Here is a 13,438-nt window from a genome sequence, read left to right as displayed (position 1 = left end):
GTTCATGGGCTAAATGAACTGCTGCAAGAAACAAAGCTCTTCCCTTCTGAGTTTTAGGGAAGAGCCTTGGGCTTCTGGTCTGGCAGGGTGGGCTGGTGTGAGGATGGGAAGTGCAGGGAATGAGGGGTCTCTGTGTTTGCCAGCTGTGAACTGCTTCCTATGCTTCAGGACACAGCCTCTGCTGGTAGATGTGCTCCCAGGTGTGTTTGATGCTTTGTTCTCTGTTTTTGTGGGATTATTTTTTGTGAAATGCTGCAAGCTTTAGCTACCTGCTGGGTTTTTTCCAGCTTTGCATGTAGTTTTTCTCTAAAATCTGGAGGGTTGTTTGTCTGTGGGCTCCAGCTTGCTCAGAGGCAGGGCTGTTTGGCTGGGGTTCCTGCTCTGGTTTGCAGTGTCCCTGGGGTGTAGGGGAAAGGATCCTCCAGAGAAAATTGGACAAACCAGGAGCTCTGCAGAGGGCAGCTAAGAAAGCTTCCCCAAGTGAAGAAGTCCTTTAAAGTCTTTCCTAACCTCTTCCTGGACTTGCTGTGTGCTGTAGTGTCTCAATGGGAATGAAAGTGGAGCTCGGTGCTGGCCTGGAGCTATCTTTTAGATCTGTAGCTGGGGAAAGCTTGAGGGGTTCTTTTGCCAGTAAAAGCAGGTTTGCAGGAGTTGTCCTTCCCACCTCCCCTGTGCTCCTTCTCTGAGCTGAAACTGGGGCATCTCCCCCTTATGCTGCGTGCAGCCCCTGTGCTGGGTTAAAGCTGGGGGCTGCCTTAGGTGCCCCTCTCTCAACCTTGCCCCTCCAAACCCTGTGCTGCTTCCAAAACATTGCCTGCTGTCCCGGCGACAGCCCGCCAGGCCTCCTTGCCTCTCCATGCTGGCAACTAGCCCTTCCCGGAGCGGGAGAGGACGAGGCACTTGCTCCGAGGGGTTTGCAATCTAGGTTATGTAGGAAACGATGCTGAGAGTGGTGACATCAGGGAAGAGGGTGGGAGGCAGCTTGCAGATGACGAGACTATGAGGTTGCATCTCCGTGCAAGGTACGCGTTGCATTAGTAATGTGTTTGTAGCAAATAACGCTGGGCTAGCATGGGAATGTGGGTCACTGCTGGCAGAACTGTTGAAGGAAGAGGGAGCTGCTTGTGCTGTGCTGGGAAGAAAACGTATGTTACTGAGGGATGTTTTGGGGGGGAGATTTAGCCGCAGTAACTGCTCCAACTTGTAAGTAGCAGCTTTACGTTGTGCGAGCGGGTGCCTGCTGCCTGGGAGATGCCTCTGGCCTGGGTGTTGGGGCGAAATGTTCTTTGAGGGGGTGTGGGGTGCAGTGGTTTGTTCCTGGTGTGTAATAGTCACATCATATCAGGGAACTCCTGGACTTGCTTGCTGATGCTCCCTGTGGCCCTGGCCATGCCTGGAGCATCCCTGCTGCCCCAGCAGGCACGAGGAGGGATGCAGCCGGGCATGTATAACCAAGGATCCCAGCGTATTTTCGTGACCTATTTCTGATTCTGTTGTTCAGTGTGTGTGCGCTCAGGAAATCTTTGTGCTTTAGGGGGAGTAGGGTTTGTTAGTGATAAGGAAAAGCCTGTTTGACTGCTCAGGAGACTTAAACTGGAAAGTAACCTGGCTTTGAAGGTGGACTCGGGCCGGGGAAGGTGGCTCTGAGCCTGAATAGAAAGTAACACGGGATGGGGATATACATATCCTAAAAATGCATGTGGTACTTCAGTGCAGAAAGAGACTCTTGCCTCAGAGCAAGTACATTTAATGAAATAGCTTTGTTGGCAAACGCTGCCCTTGGTCAGCAGGGACTTGTTGACTCTTGACTTCACTTCCAGCAAAGAAGCAGTGGAGCAGAATGGGGCTGGTGGAGGGAAGCAGGAACAGGCTGCCGGGCTGTGGCCCTGGAAGAGCTGCGCAGCCTTTGCTCAGCAGCGATGCTCCTGCCTAGCTGCAGGTTGTGCAGGCCTTGCTAAAGAAGCCTTGTCCAAGCCCTTAGGGCAAGCCAGGAACTTGTCCTGCATCCTACGTTGCCAGCGAATACCTCGAAGCCAGATAGATATGTTTCTGTGGCTTCCCCATATTCTCCCCAAGATGCCCAAGCTGTGACATGCCCACCTATGCCTGAAGGGAGTCTTTTATTTTCCCCTGAGTCTGGGATCAGAACAGTGTCTATGGCAGCAAGCTGACCCTGGGGCCAAAATCAAGCTTGTGAGGGTTCAGATTCGGAGGGCAGGGCTGATATCCTTCTGCTGTGACCGTGATATCAGGCTGGCCTCTTGAGCAGGCTGTGGGACAGACGCAGCCCCGAGGCAGGCGCTGGATGACCTTCAGTAGACCTCGGTGAGCCAGGGAGAGCCAGACTGTCAGGGAAATAAGGACTATGCCCAGTGGGAGGAGATGGGGATTGATCCGTCTGGGTGCTGCCTGCGTGCTGTCCCTAACTGGTGGGTGCCTGCTGGGACGAGTCTCCTACCTGCTGCAAGGGAAAGTACTGGACAAGGTCAGGGTCTCGGACCAGCCTGATGTTGTAAGCTCACTCACTGAATGGTTTGTGGGTTTTCCTTTAAATTCCTGCTTTCTCCTCCCTGGCCATTCAGACTCTAAAACCACAGCCTGGTTTTTGGCTCTTTGTCAGACCTGCCCTGGGTCCCAGAACTGCTGGCGGTGCCTGGTTTGGTGGCTCTCTGGAGCGTGCAGGTCCCTCCATCTGGCAGATCCCCAGACCTGTGCAGGAAGGGCTCTGTAAATGGGCTTGTGTTTACCTCAAAACTTGTTGTTGTCCTACAGTCTCCTTGCCTGGGGGAATGGGCTTTGGCAGCTGGTGCTGCCAAGTCCGTGGTCCGTAGAAGAGCTATTCTAGGATGAAAACTTGCTTGTATCTACAAAGGCACCTTTTTTTGGTGTGTACGTGTGTGCGTAGGTTTCTGACTGTTTTGATACTTTCTCTTTCCTTCCAGTAGCAAAATTAGAGCTGAGCCAGGGAGTAAAACTGAGTCTTGGAATATTTTTGTCATCTGCTCCTAAGCAAAACAAGGAACTCCTCCATACAGGTGGCACTTCTTGGGCTTTTCTCTTGCTCAGCCTGTGCTGGGAGGAGCAGGCACAGGACTTTGCCTCTCTGCGAAGGGAGAGGTGATGATGATGATGATGGGTGGTGGCAACCGACTGCGTGGCTGAGCAGCAGGGATGATCCGTGGTGGGAATCCCAGCTTCTGGCACTGGCTGTCACTTACTTGGGCAAGTCAGTCACTTACTTGCTGCGATGTGTGTGTGTGCTGGCTTACCTCCTGCAGGGCCCTGAAAGGTTTCATTCATGTCCCTAATTACTCGCAGTGTCCTGAATGAAAGGGGCAGGGGATGTGCCAAGTGCGTGACGTATCCCAGTACAACATCGTCCTTGTGAGCACTCTCCTTGTCCCTCCTGGGGACCCAGGGGTGGCCCAGGGAGGCTTGACAGTGGTGCTTTAGCCCGAGTTCTCTCTGCCATGGGAGAGAGTGTCTGTTTTGTGGCACTTCTCCCCGTCCTGTGAGCTATTGAGGGCTCCTGGCTGGGGTGGGAGGGGAGCTGTCCTGGTTCCTATAATTTCCTGGTTATTTTGGTATGTGGGTGGAAGAGGGAGGAGGGCGGCTGTGGAGAGAAGAGCAAGGTCAGTGAAGAACAAACATGCCTCTGTGCACTTGTGATCGCGCCGCCAGCTAATCGGCTTCGGTGCTCCAACTTCCCTCACAGAACTCCTCAAGCACGGCCGCGAGAGGATAGGACAAACCATCAAGGCCTCCGGCTCCAGGTTCTGCTTGTAGTGAGTATGAAAGCCTCCCAGTGGGATGAGAGCCCTTTAAAAGCTCAGCCTGATAACCCCCACGCCAGCTCGGCGGTGAATGGAGCTGGCTGGCACCGGCCAGATGTGGGCAGTCCCCGGGGACAGCTGCCAGCACCCGCTGCTGCCCAGCATCTCCTGCCATGGTCAGCCCGGCCATGGAGGAGGGGGGCTCGGGGATGGCCGAGGGTCTGTGCCCGGCGGTGCGTGGGGGCAGAGAGGGGGAGCGCCCACAGGTGAGATGTGGGGGAGGCTGGTGGGATCTTCGGGCCCCCTTTTTGGAAGGGGCAGGGTGAAGGGCGGCTGGGGGGATGGGAGCCTTCAGCCCCTCCCTGTGGTGTATGACAGCTTGGGGGGGAATGGACAAAGCTCTCTGGGGCAGGGGAGAAGGGTACAGAGCTTTTTTCTTCATCTCTTTAATCCTGGCTTTTGCAAGGGGTGTGGGGGAACCCTTAAAACTAAGAGGAGGAATCCCTGGGGTGGCAGGACCTGTTGCTCCCCGGTGATGCTCGAGCAGGGTGGGTCTGAACCAACAAGTGTTGTTCAAGTCCAACTTCAGCAGCAGCTGCACTGGGTAGAGGAGAGCCCTGTGCTTTAATGCCTCTGCTCACTGAGCCCGCCCTGGCTGCCACGGCCAGCCCCTCTTCCCTGCAATGTCAACAGCCCCAAACTGCCCTGGGCTGGGGGAATGGCCTCTAAGTGCTGCCAGCCCAGCTGGATTGCCTGGCCGCCCTACGGGGATGCTCGCTGGGTTGCAGGGCTGGGTGCTGCAGCATCCCTGCGTGGTGGGGCGGGAGCTGCGTCTGTCTCGAGGGGCCTCGCCATGGCCAGGAGGGCTGCAACCTCATCTGGCCCTGATGCTGTGTTGCTGCTTGGGCTGTGCTGGTCTCCATGTGTTGGTGCCCTGGCCAGATTCTGCTATTGCAAATCAAGGGCTAACTGTGGCATTTAATATGTTTGTGCTTGCTCAAATCACTCATGCACCCAGGAACCTTTTTCCCCCATCTCCTGCTGGTGTGTGCCCACTGTCCCCTGCCTCCCCCAGTGCATGTGCACCCCTGCCAAGGGGGCAGCTGGGGAACTCAGCTGAGGTCTCCTATGAGGATGCACTGGGGTCTGTGCTGGCCCCTGGCAAGTTAATGGTGTGAAGCTTGCTTTCTTGGATTTTGTTTTCAATACTGGGTTCTTCTTTTCCCAAGTGCTGAACGAGTTGCTTTTTTAATGGATCGTTCTCGGAGCCCGGACAAAAGCACCCAGGTGAGATCATGGCTCTGAGACAGCAAATCCTCACCATTGGGATGAAGAGAGGGGCTGGTGCCTGTAGAAGAAAGGCAAGGAGGAGAGCCTGTGTGAGCCTGCTGGGAGGCTTCCTGCCGCCTTGTCCCTGTGGGTGATGCTGGGTAGAGAAAAAGGAGACCGGAGAGCCCCTATATAGCCTTTTGGACAAGGCATAGTGCTCCCAGAGTCTGGGGAGGGGAAGATTCCTGGGGAGCAGGAACAGGAGGAAGACTATGTGTATGTGTGTACCTCCTTGTCATTGGGAAGAGGGCTGACCACCTCTGTGGTGCTAGGTGTGCACAAGGCCACTTCCAAGGCTCTAGACTTGGCAGTTTTGGGGGTTAATGGGAGTGGGCAGAGGGCTGCAGGGAGGTGCTGATGTCCTGCTGCAGAAGTGCTCCTCTCTGAGCTGTGCGCGGGGCCGCTTGCCTAGCACAGGCAGCGGGGAGCGCCTTGTCTCGGTGCTGCGGCGAGCAACTGAGCCACGCGCTGCCTTTCTTCTGCGGCAGCACAGCAGCTCTTGAAAGCCTCAAGTCGGGAGCCAAGCAGTCTCTTGGTACTCTCCTTTTCTTTGCAAGTATGGGATGAGACTCTAGCTTAGTACAGCCTCCAGCCGTACTATTGCTTTAGTGCATAGCTCTGCTCTCCCTTTCCCCATCACTTAGTTTACCAAGGCACCCACTGTGTCTCTTGCTGATGGGTTTCTCAAAGGCTCTGTGCAAGGGATGCTGTATTAAGGAAGAGAAAGTACAACCTGCAGTGTGGTCCTTGTGACTAATATTATTATTATCCTTTCTAGCCTCCGACACCAAATGACAACATCAACCTTGGACCTTCCGCTAACCCAAAGTAAGCTCCCTGCAAAAGCCAGGTAGGGTGTGGAGCGTGCAGGGAAGAGATCTGGCAGGGGAATGCCCTTGGTCCCTGTGTCTCACATGGGTGGTGTCTGCGAAAGTCCTGATAATTACATTCCTTGGCCTTTAACTCCATGTGTGTCAACAACGCAGTAGCTTTCAAGACACTCAGCTGTAGCTGGTCCCTGTTACCATAATCATCCTCTCCTCCTGTCCATGTCTGCAGCCCCTTGTCCCATCTCTCTTGAGAGGTAGTAAGGGAAGATCTTCCCCCTCACTGCTGGCTCCCTGACTGTCTTTCTCTAGAAGTGGGGACAAACCGTGTCCCCTGTAAAGGTGCCACTTGGTCCTGACAGGTGCTTTCACCTGCTGCTGTGTTCAGCAGGTGGGTTGCTGAGGGATTGCTCATCCTCTGCGGGGTGCACCAACACACACGGTGTGAATCCCCTGCTTGCTGACAGCTGGCTGGGAGCAAGGGTCACCCATCCCGTGCCCTTTAATCCCTTTCACAAATAATCCCTTTCACAAACACTCCTGTTTCCAAGATGGAACTCTGCTTTGATGGTAGTGTTGCTGTTGCATGTTTCTCTCCCAGAAACATTAACTTGCTTCATTCTTGCCCAACAGTGCCAAGCCAACAGACTTTGACTTCCTGAAGGTTATTGGCAAAGGAAGCTTTGGAAAAGTAAGTGGATTTGTACAGGTGGGCTGTAGCTCTTTAGAGGCAGCTTGGAAAGAGAATTCCTTGCTGAAGGAGTTTCAAGCTGTGTCCTTTGCTTGCACCTTTCCAGAGGAGTTTGGCCTGAGACTAGATGAGAACTGAGATAGGGTTTTCATGGTCCATTCTTTGAGCTGTCCTGCAGCCTCTCTAAGGACAGAAGTGTGAGGTGTTTCATGCTCAGGGTGGTGATGGTGAGGAGCAGTACTTGATTCAAAATAAGCCTCAGACTTCTTCAGCTAGCAAAAGATCTCTAGGCAAATCTATACCTTGTGAGATAGAAAGGATACAGTTTAAATGGGACTATGCCCAAATACTCCAGAACTACTTTCTATGGGGTGTGTAAGAGATGTACGTGGAGATGTTGTGTGCCTTTTTCTGGCAGTGAAAGTGCTGGGAAGTTGGTGGGCTGGAGCTTGGGCTTTAAAACTTTGTACATGCCCCTCTGAAACTGTACTCTGTGTAAATCACTCGCAAGAGGGGTGAGCTAATGAGGAAACACTAAGTGGCAGAAGGTGAGACTGCAACCTGTGACTAGACCTTCTGTTGCAGGTTCTCCTGGCCAAGCGCAAGTGTGATGGGACTTTTTATGCTGTGAAAGTCTTGCATAAGAAAACCATCCTAAAGAAAAAAGAGGTATGTCTGCTCTCCTTGGCTACTTCTGCAAATAGTGGTCAGCGTATGAGCAATCCTGGTAATGGAATCGGAGTATCTTGTGGCTGAGTGAGCATTCACACAGACAAGTCACAGGTTAAACATGGACTTCTTGGTGCCATGGGAAAATGGAGAACTGAGATGAATCTGGTTAGAGAGGAGAGAGTGGTTCCCTTTCTGGGGCTGGAGATGACCCCCTAGAACTCCCAGCTTCCACTCTTTTCAAAACAGCAGTGAGCCCCTACGTCAGACTGGACTGGACCCTTGCCTGAAACTAATGTCTTGCCTGCTTTTTGATAGCAAAACCACATTATGGCAGAGCGCAACGTGCTCCTGAAGAATGTCAAGCACCCCTTCCTTGTGGGACTCCATTACTCCTTCCAGACCTCGGAGAAGCTTTACTTTGTGCTTGACTATGTAAACGGGGGAGAGGTGAGTGCACATACAGGCTTTATTTTAATCCTCTATTTGGTCCTTCCCAAACATGGTGCTTTATTGCCTAAAACTCTTTCTTGTCAGAAGATAATGATGTTGAAATATAACGTTGCCTTGATTGCTGGCAAGGACTGGATAGGAGTGGCTGGCATGCCAGCTCACCTGTAAGTTGAGTGAAGATCTTGCTGGATATGACCTTTGTCAGATGATTCCCAAGGCATGGATGCTGAGCAAAACATGTGCTAGGGGCATTTTAAAATCCTACAGAGAATATGGGAAATGCTGATGTTGGCGAGCTTTAGGCAAAACCCACTTGTGGGCCAGCTCTGGATTCCAGTCTAGTGCTTGGGTGATTCCATTGCAGTATGTTAGACTTCTTTTTCTGTCCTGTAAAAGCTCCTCTTCAGTTGTCTCTTTCTGTGCTATCTGAAACTGGCTGGGTGATATCGTTAACATGGATGTCTTGTCCAAGTCTAATTCATATTGGGGATCTTAGTGGGTTCAGCTTTGTGCATGTACCACTCTTCATGGCCATACTACAGCCTGTGGGTTGTAGCAAGCTAGAAAGCTTAACTAGATCAGCAGATGACCAGTTTTGGGGCAATGAATTAAGTGAGATGGTGACATAAGAGGAGGACAAATGAAGCAATTTCTGGACAGGTGTTTACATTGCTTAAAGTCATTTGGTTTGGGTTTATTTGGTGCTGTTCATGTGCCACTTGCTGCAAATTGGTTTTCACTGAAGTAGCTGGCTTTCAGGCTTACTCCAGATATCCTTCAGGTTTTTTTTTAGAGAAGAAATGATCAACCTTATGATCTGTTTGTAGCTCTTCTTCCACTTGCAAAGGGAGCGCTGCTTCCGTGAGCCCCGGGCCCGATTCTATGCTGCAGAAGTTGCTAGTGCAATTGGGTACCTGCATTCTTTAAACATCATTTACAGGTAAGGCATGTGTCCTGCTGGGGAGAGCAGGGGCACCGAGCCTGCCCAGCCAGGCTGTGTGCAGTGCTGGGGCAGGAAAAGACTTCTAGGGCCATGCAAAACGCAGGACTGGAGTAGCTGAAGACTCTCCTACCCCAAACAAGACGGTGCACTGCTGGCGTCTTACCCTGCAAGAGGGGTGCTGTCTGCATGGGCTGATGAGCAAAAAAAAAAAAAAAAAAAAATGCTCCCAGCCTGATAGTGGGAAGAAGAATGGTTGGGTGAAAAGATCTAAAATAAACCTGGCACGAGAAGGAAGAAGCTGTCTCAGTGCCAATTTATGCATAGATATGCAGGCTACCACTGGATCCTGTATGACAGCAGTCTTTCTACATTTGCATATGTTGTATGTTGATACCCAACAGTGATGGGAATCTGCACTTTGTGAAGGTCTTGGTGAACTGGATTGTGGAGTCTCTTAGCTCCTGTACTTAGCTGATGCTGTTTCAGATCAAGCTTTTCTGAATATCTGGCCAAATCTGCTCAAACAGCACTTTTTGTCTTGCAGGGACTTAAAACCTGAGAACATCCTCCTGGATTGCCAGGTATATTCACAGCTCGTGCTGCTTTCCTTCTGGCTTTAAAAGCATCAGGACCATAAACAGAGGGCTATGGTTCTGCAAGCGGGGCTACAGCTCACTTAATTGCATGGATTTTGTATGTATGCACCACTGCACTTCTGTGCAGACCTGCAAGAGGGAGTGAGCCTGCCTTCTGCAGAACTGCACACCTGGGGCTCCCTCAGCTCGTTCCCAAAAACTGGGACCTGACTTGTGGGCAGGAATCGGGGGTGCTAAGAGCAAGGCACTGCTGCTACTCTGGTGGTGACTGCTATATAAACTGGGTCTGGGATAAAGCACTGGCAAAGCACAGCAGTGCTGGATCTCTTCATAGCTATGCAGTTGTAGACAAATTTAAAAAAAAAAATTAAAAAAGTCTGGACTCTACTTTCTCTATAGGCTCCTGTACTTGTACTACAGGATGTCCAGAAGGTGAGGGAGGGGAAGTGGATGAACAGTGGGGAACTAAAACATACATGAGATGCGTGAAGGCCAATGCTTGGAAATCCTGTCTCCTCCCTAGAAAGAGTCAGCCAAGCTGAAATTTCCCTCTCTTCTTTAGGGACACATAGTATTGACAGACTTTGGACTCTGCAAAGAAGGAATGGAGCAAGAGGAGACAACTTCTACTTTTTGTGGCACTCCTGAGGTAGAAGCATGTGCTGGGGTTTCACTGTGACCTGGGAGCAGAAAGCCTTCAGAGGCTTGCTGCTCTGGCTCTCGGACTTGTGTGGGTGCTCAGCATCTCAAAACATGGGCTCTATGAATCAGACAGTCTTGGGCTCTTTGAGGTTGTCAGTCTGAAGTTGGAGTTCAGATAAGGTCTTCCCTACTCAGCAGAGACAGTTTTACCTGTAACAGCTGATTAGTACTCTAAATTTGCTGTGCTGTTGGGGGCAGGGATCCCTGAACTCAGAAATGGCCAGTCTTGTGAAACTGGGGCTGCTCCAGGTGGCTGTGGAGACTCCCTTGACCCTGGGAGCCCATGAGCGAGCCCGTGAGCAGGCTGTTTACCTGCTCTGATACTCTGGAGCTGCAGAACAGGGAGCCTGCTGGTACTGACAAACACAGGACCTTGCTGCGCCCTTCTGCGTGTCCTTGGTATGCAGGAGCTGCAAAACACCCTGTGCAGAGGAGAGGACCAGGCTCTCCTGGAATGTGAACACTGCTCAGAGGGGAGGAAATGCCTGTTCTCCAATGCACCTCGGATAAGTTTTGCTAAAAAAAATCTCCAATTTGTTGTCTTGGAGGCTTTTTTTTCCTGCTCCTTACAGAGCCGGGGATTTTGGTAGCACTTTAGCCTAGGTAATACATGTGCTGCCCTTCCTCAGGTAGCTTGAAGAAGGATCTGTAAGCAAGGTGCCTTTCAGTATTCAAGCTCAGCAGAAGTGGGCAGGAGTTTCCTGGTGGTAGCCCTTGGCTTTCAGTGGGGACCCACTTATGTGATAGTACAGCATGAACCGAGCAGGAATGTTTGAGCTTTGTTTTGTGGTTTTTGGTGTGTGGTGTTTTTTATCTGCCCTAGATAGGGAGCCTGATAGTACATAGATACTCCTGTGTGAGACCAGGCTTGATGTGCTCCTTGCTCTGCAGGTGGTTTGAACTCTTCCCTGTTGCTCCTTGGTGGTGGTTATTGGTAGTTTTGCTGCTTTGAACAGACTTAATGGGACTGAAAACTGCAGCAGCCGTTTCTCAACCACAGGAGCCTCTTAGAGGTGTAATGTGTCAGTGCAGGACAGGCTTGCTGGCTGAGTTGTGCTGGGTGGCAAATCCTTGTACAAGTCCTCTATAGGAGGACTATACCTATACCTCTATAGGAGGGCTATACCTTGTGTAGCCCAGAAAAACACTTTGAGGGTTTTGGTGGGTGTCTTTCAAACCCATTGCTCTGAAGCAAGCAGAGAGTCTATCAAAGCGTAGTAGGAAATGCATCTGTGTGCTTCCTAATGCATTTGCTCAGCTTGAAGTGCAGCCAGGTTTGTGCGCTTCTGAGGACAAAGCCATTCCTTTATAATTTGACTGAAATACTTACTTCTGATTCTTCCCAGTACTTGGCTCCTGAGGTGCTAAAGAAGCAGCCGTATGACAGGACAGTAGACTGGTGGTGCCTAGGAGCCGTCCTCTATGAGATGCTGTTTGGACTAGTAAGTTTGGAAGCTGTCTGTTTTACTCTACATGATGGAGAGTTTATTTTTGAAAGCTGTGATGTGAGGCTGGTCTGGTGTTCACATGGTACCTGACACAGACAACTGAATCCTGAATTAGATCCTGAATTAGACTTGTTTCAATCATACAGTTGCCCTTTGAACGGAGAGATCTGTTTGATATCTGAGATGTGGCAGGTCTCCCTCATCTACTTGCTGCAGGACTCACTGTGACCTGTGATGTGTGGTTCCTTATGGTAGCTCATGTTTTACCTGGCTGCTTCTCCTCTCTTTCAAATTAGCCTCCTTTTTACAGCCGCGATGTGTCTCAGATGTATGACAACATTCTGCACAAGCCACTCCAGATCCAAGGAAGCAAGACTGTGGCAGCTTGTGACATCCTCCAGGGACTTCTCCACAAGGACCAGAAGAGGAGGCTGGGTGCCAAGACAGACTTTGTAGGTGCCTGCATTAGGATCAGGAGGGAGGATGGATAGGAAACCTTTCTATTCTGAGCCTTTCTTTCATAACAGCGCTGCCTTGGAAAAGCTTTCTATGCATGCTGATGTCTCTCAAGCCTCCTAAAATGGGTATATGGGGTTGACTTGGATTTCCAAAGGGGTATATGGGGTTGACTTGGATTTCCAAAGGGAAACACTATGACTCAAGGTATGGTGGCAAGCTAGGACACCAATGTGTGATAGTGTCATCTCCCTTCAAGGGATTACTGGACCATGACCCTCATGTATGAAGGACTTGCTACATGGCCCCTACACGGATATGTGGTTCCAAGTCTTTCTTCAACCACTTAATGCTATGAAACCAGCTGGCAGGTGCTGGAAAAGGAGGCTTAGCAGAAGACTGACTTTTTCCCCCCTGCTTTCTATGCAGCTTGAGATAAAGAACCATGTATTCTTCAGCCCAATAAACTGGGATGACTTGTACCACAAGAGGATTACTCCTCCATTTAACCCCAACGTGGTAAGTGGGTATTTCTGTTGCTATCTGTTACACAGTGGTACAAAAGGAATCCTCTCCAGATGTCTTGTGCTGACACTGAGGGATGCTGAAGTGCAGGTTAGGAACTGCAAATGCAGCGGTGACCATGCTTTTGGAAGAGCCGCTGTGTTAGACTGTCTGAACACAAGTGGGTGGTTGGGGTCTGCTCACTTGAAATGACTATGTGCCTCTCTGCTCCTTGGCTTAGGCTGGTCCAGCTGATCTGCGACACTTTGATCCGGAGTTCACCCAAGAAACGATCTCCGCCTCCATCACCCACACGCCTGACCTAGCAGCCAGCAGCTCCAGTGCCTCAGATGCGTTTTTAGGATTTTCTTATGCACCAACTGAAGAGGGCATCTAGGTTTTACAAAGGCTTTGAGAAGCCAGATTTTAACTGAATGTGTTTTTATGGTGTTTTTTTTTTTTTTTGAAAGGATTGGTACTGTCCTTTGCTCATGGTTTAAGGAAATTGGGACTAATACACTAACTGGCTGGGATGGAACAGAGCTCTTTAACTTTTGCTGTTTGGTGGATTTCCCTCTAAATGACTGTTCCCCTGGCAGGGAAAGTTGGACACTTATTATTATCATTATTTTCCCCTGAGCGTCTTGTGCTACTTGGCAGAATTGTATTCACTCTGTGGTTGTATTTATGGTTGAGGTATGTACCATCATTCACATCAACAGCCCCGCCCCTCTAACTGGCCACTCTTCTTTGTGGAGCTAACTCAGCCCAGCTCTGTCCACCTGCTTTGCCTGCCCAATAGAGAGGGAAACTTCACACTACCAAGAGCAGTGGCTTCCTTCCTTTAAGTGGACTGTGCCCCTTAAGCCACTCATCCTGGACTGAGCTGGGCTCAAAGCTGTTCACCAGTTATTGTTCCAAAGGTGGCTGCAGGTCCATAAATCCTGAACTGTGCTGTAGCCTTTCATGCTAGCCAGTCCCTCCCCAAGGTGAGTGGATCATCTCTCTCTGGTCCAGGATTGGGATGCTGCTGAAGCAACAAGGAGG

General features: G+C 50.8%; 2 protein-coding genes across 2 annotated transcripts in view; both read left to right on the top strand.

Moving 5' to 3' along the window:
* Positions 1–13,438, top strand: part of IFT52 (intraflagellar transport 52) — a 231,549-nt gene that overhangs the window by 205,546 nt on the left and 12,565 nt on the right. The window lies entirely within an intron of this gene.
* Positions 14–12,788, top strand: SGK2 (serum/glucocorticoid regulated kinase 2). Its single transcript, XM_075516933.1, has 14 exons — positions 14–200; positions 3,716–3,785; positions 5,003–5,060; positions 5,881–5,930; positions 6,563–6,620; positions 7,206–7,289; positions 7,608–7,739; positions 8,570–8,682; positions 9,230–9,266; positions 9,844–9,930; positions 11,330–11,425; positions 11,728–11,883; positions 12,317–12,406; positions 12,633–12,788. The coding sequence occupies exons 1-14, from the start codon at positions 14–16 to the stop codon at positions 12,786–12,788; spliced, it is 1,374 nt and encodes a 457-aa protein (XP_075373048.1).

This window comes from Mycteria americana, chromosome 14 (genome assembly GCF_035582795.1).
Source record: "Mycteria americana isolate JAX WOST 10 ecotype Jacksonville Zoo and Gardens chromosome 14, USCA_MyAme_1.0, whole genome shotgun sequence".
NCBI lineage: Eukaryota > Metazoa > Chordata > Aves > Ciconiiformes > Ciconiidae > Mycteria > Mycteria americana.
Note: the sequence above shows the minus strand (reverse complement) of the source record. Positions and strands in the feature narration are given on the sequence as shown.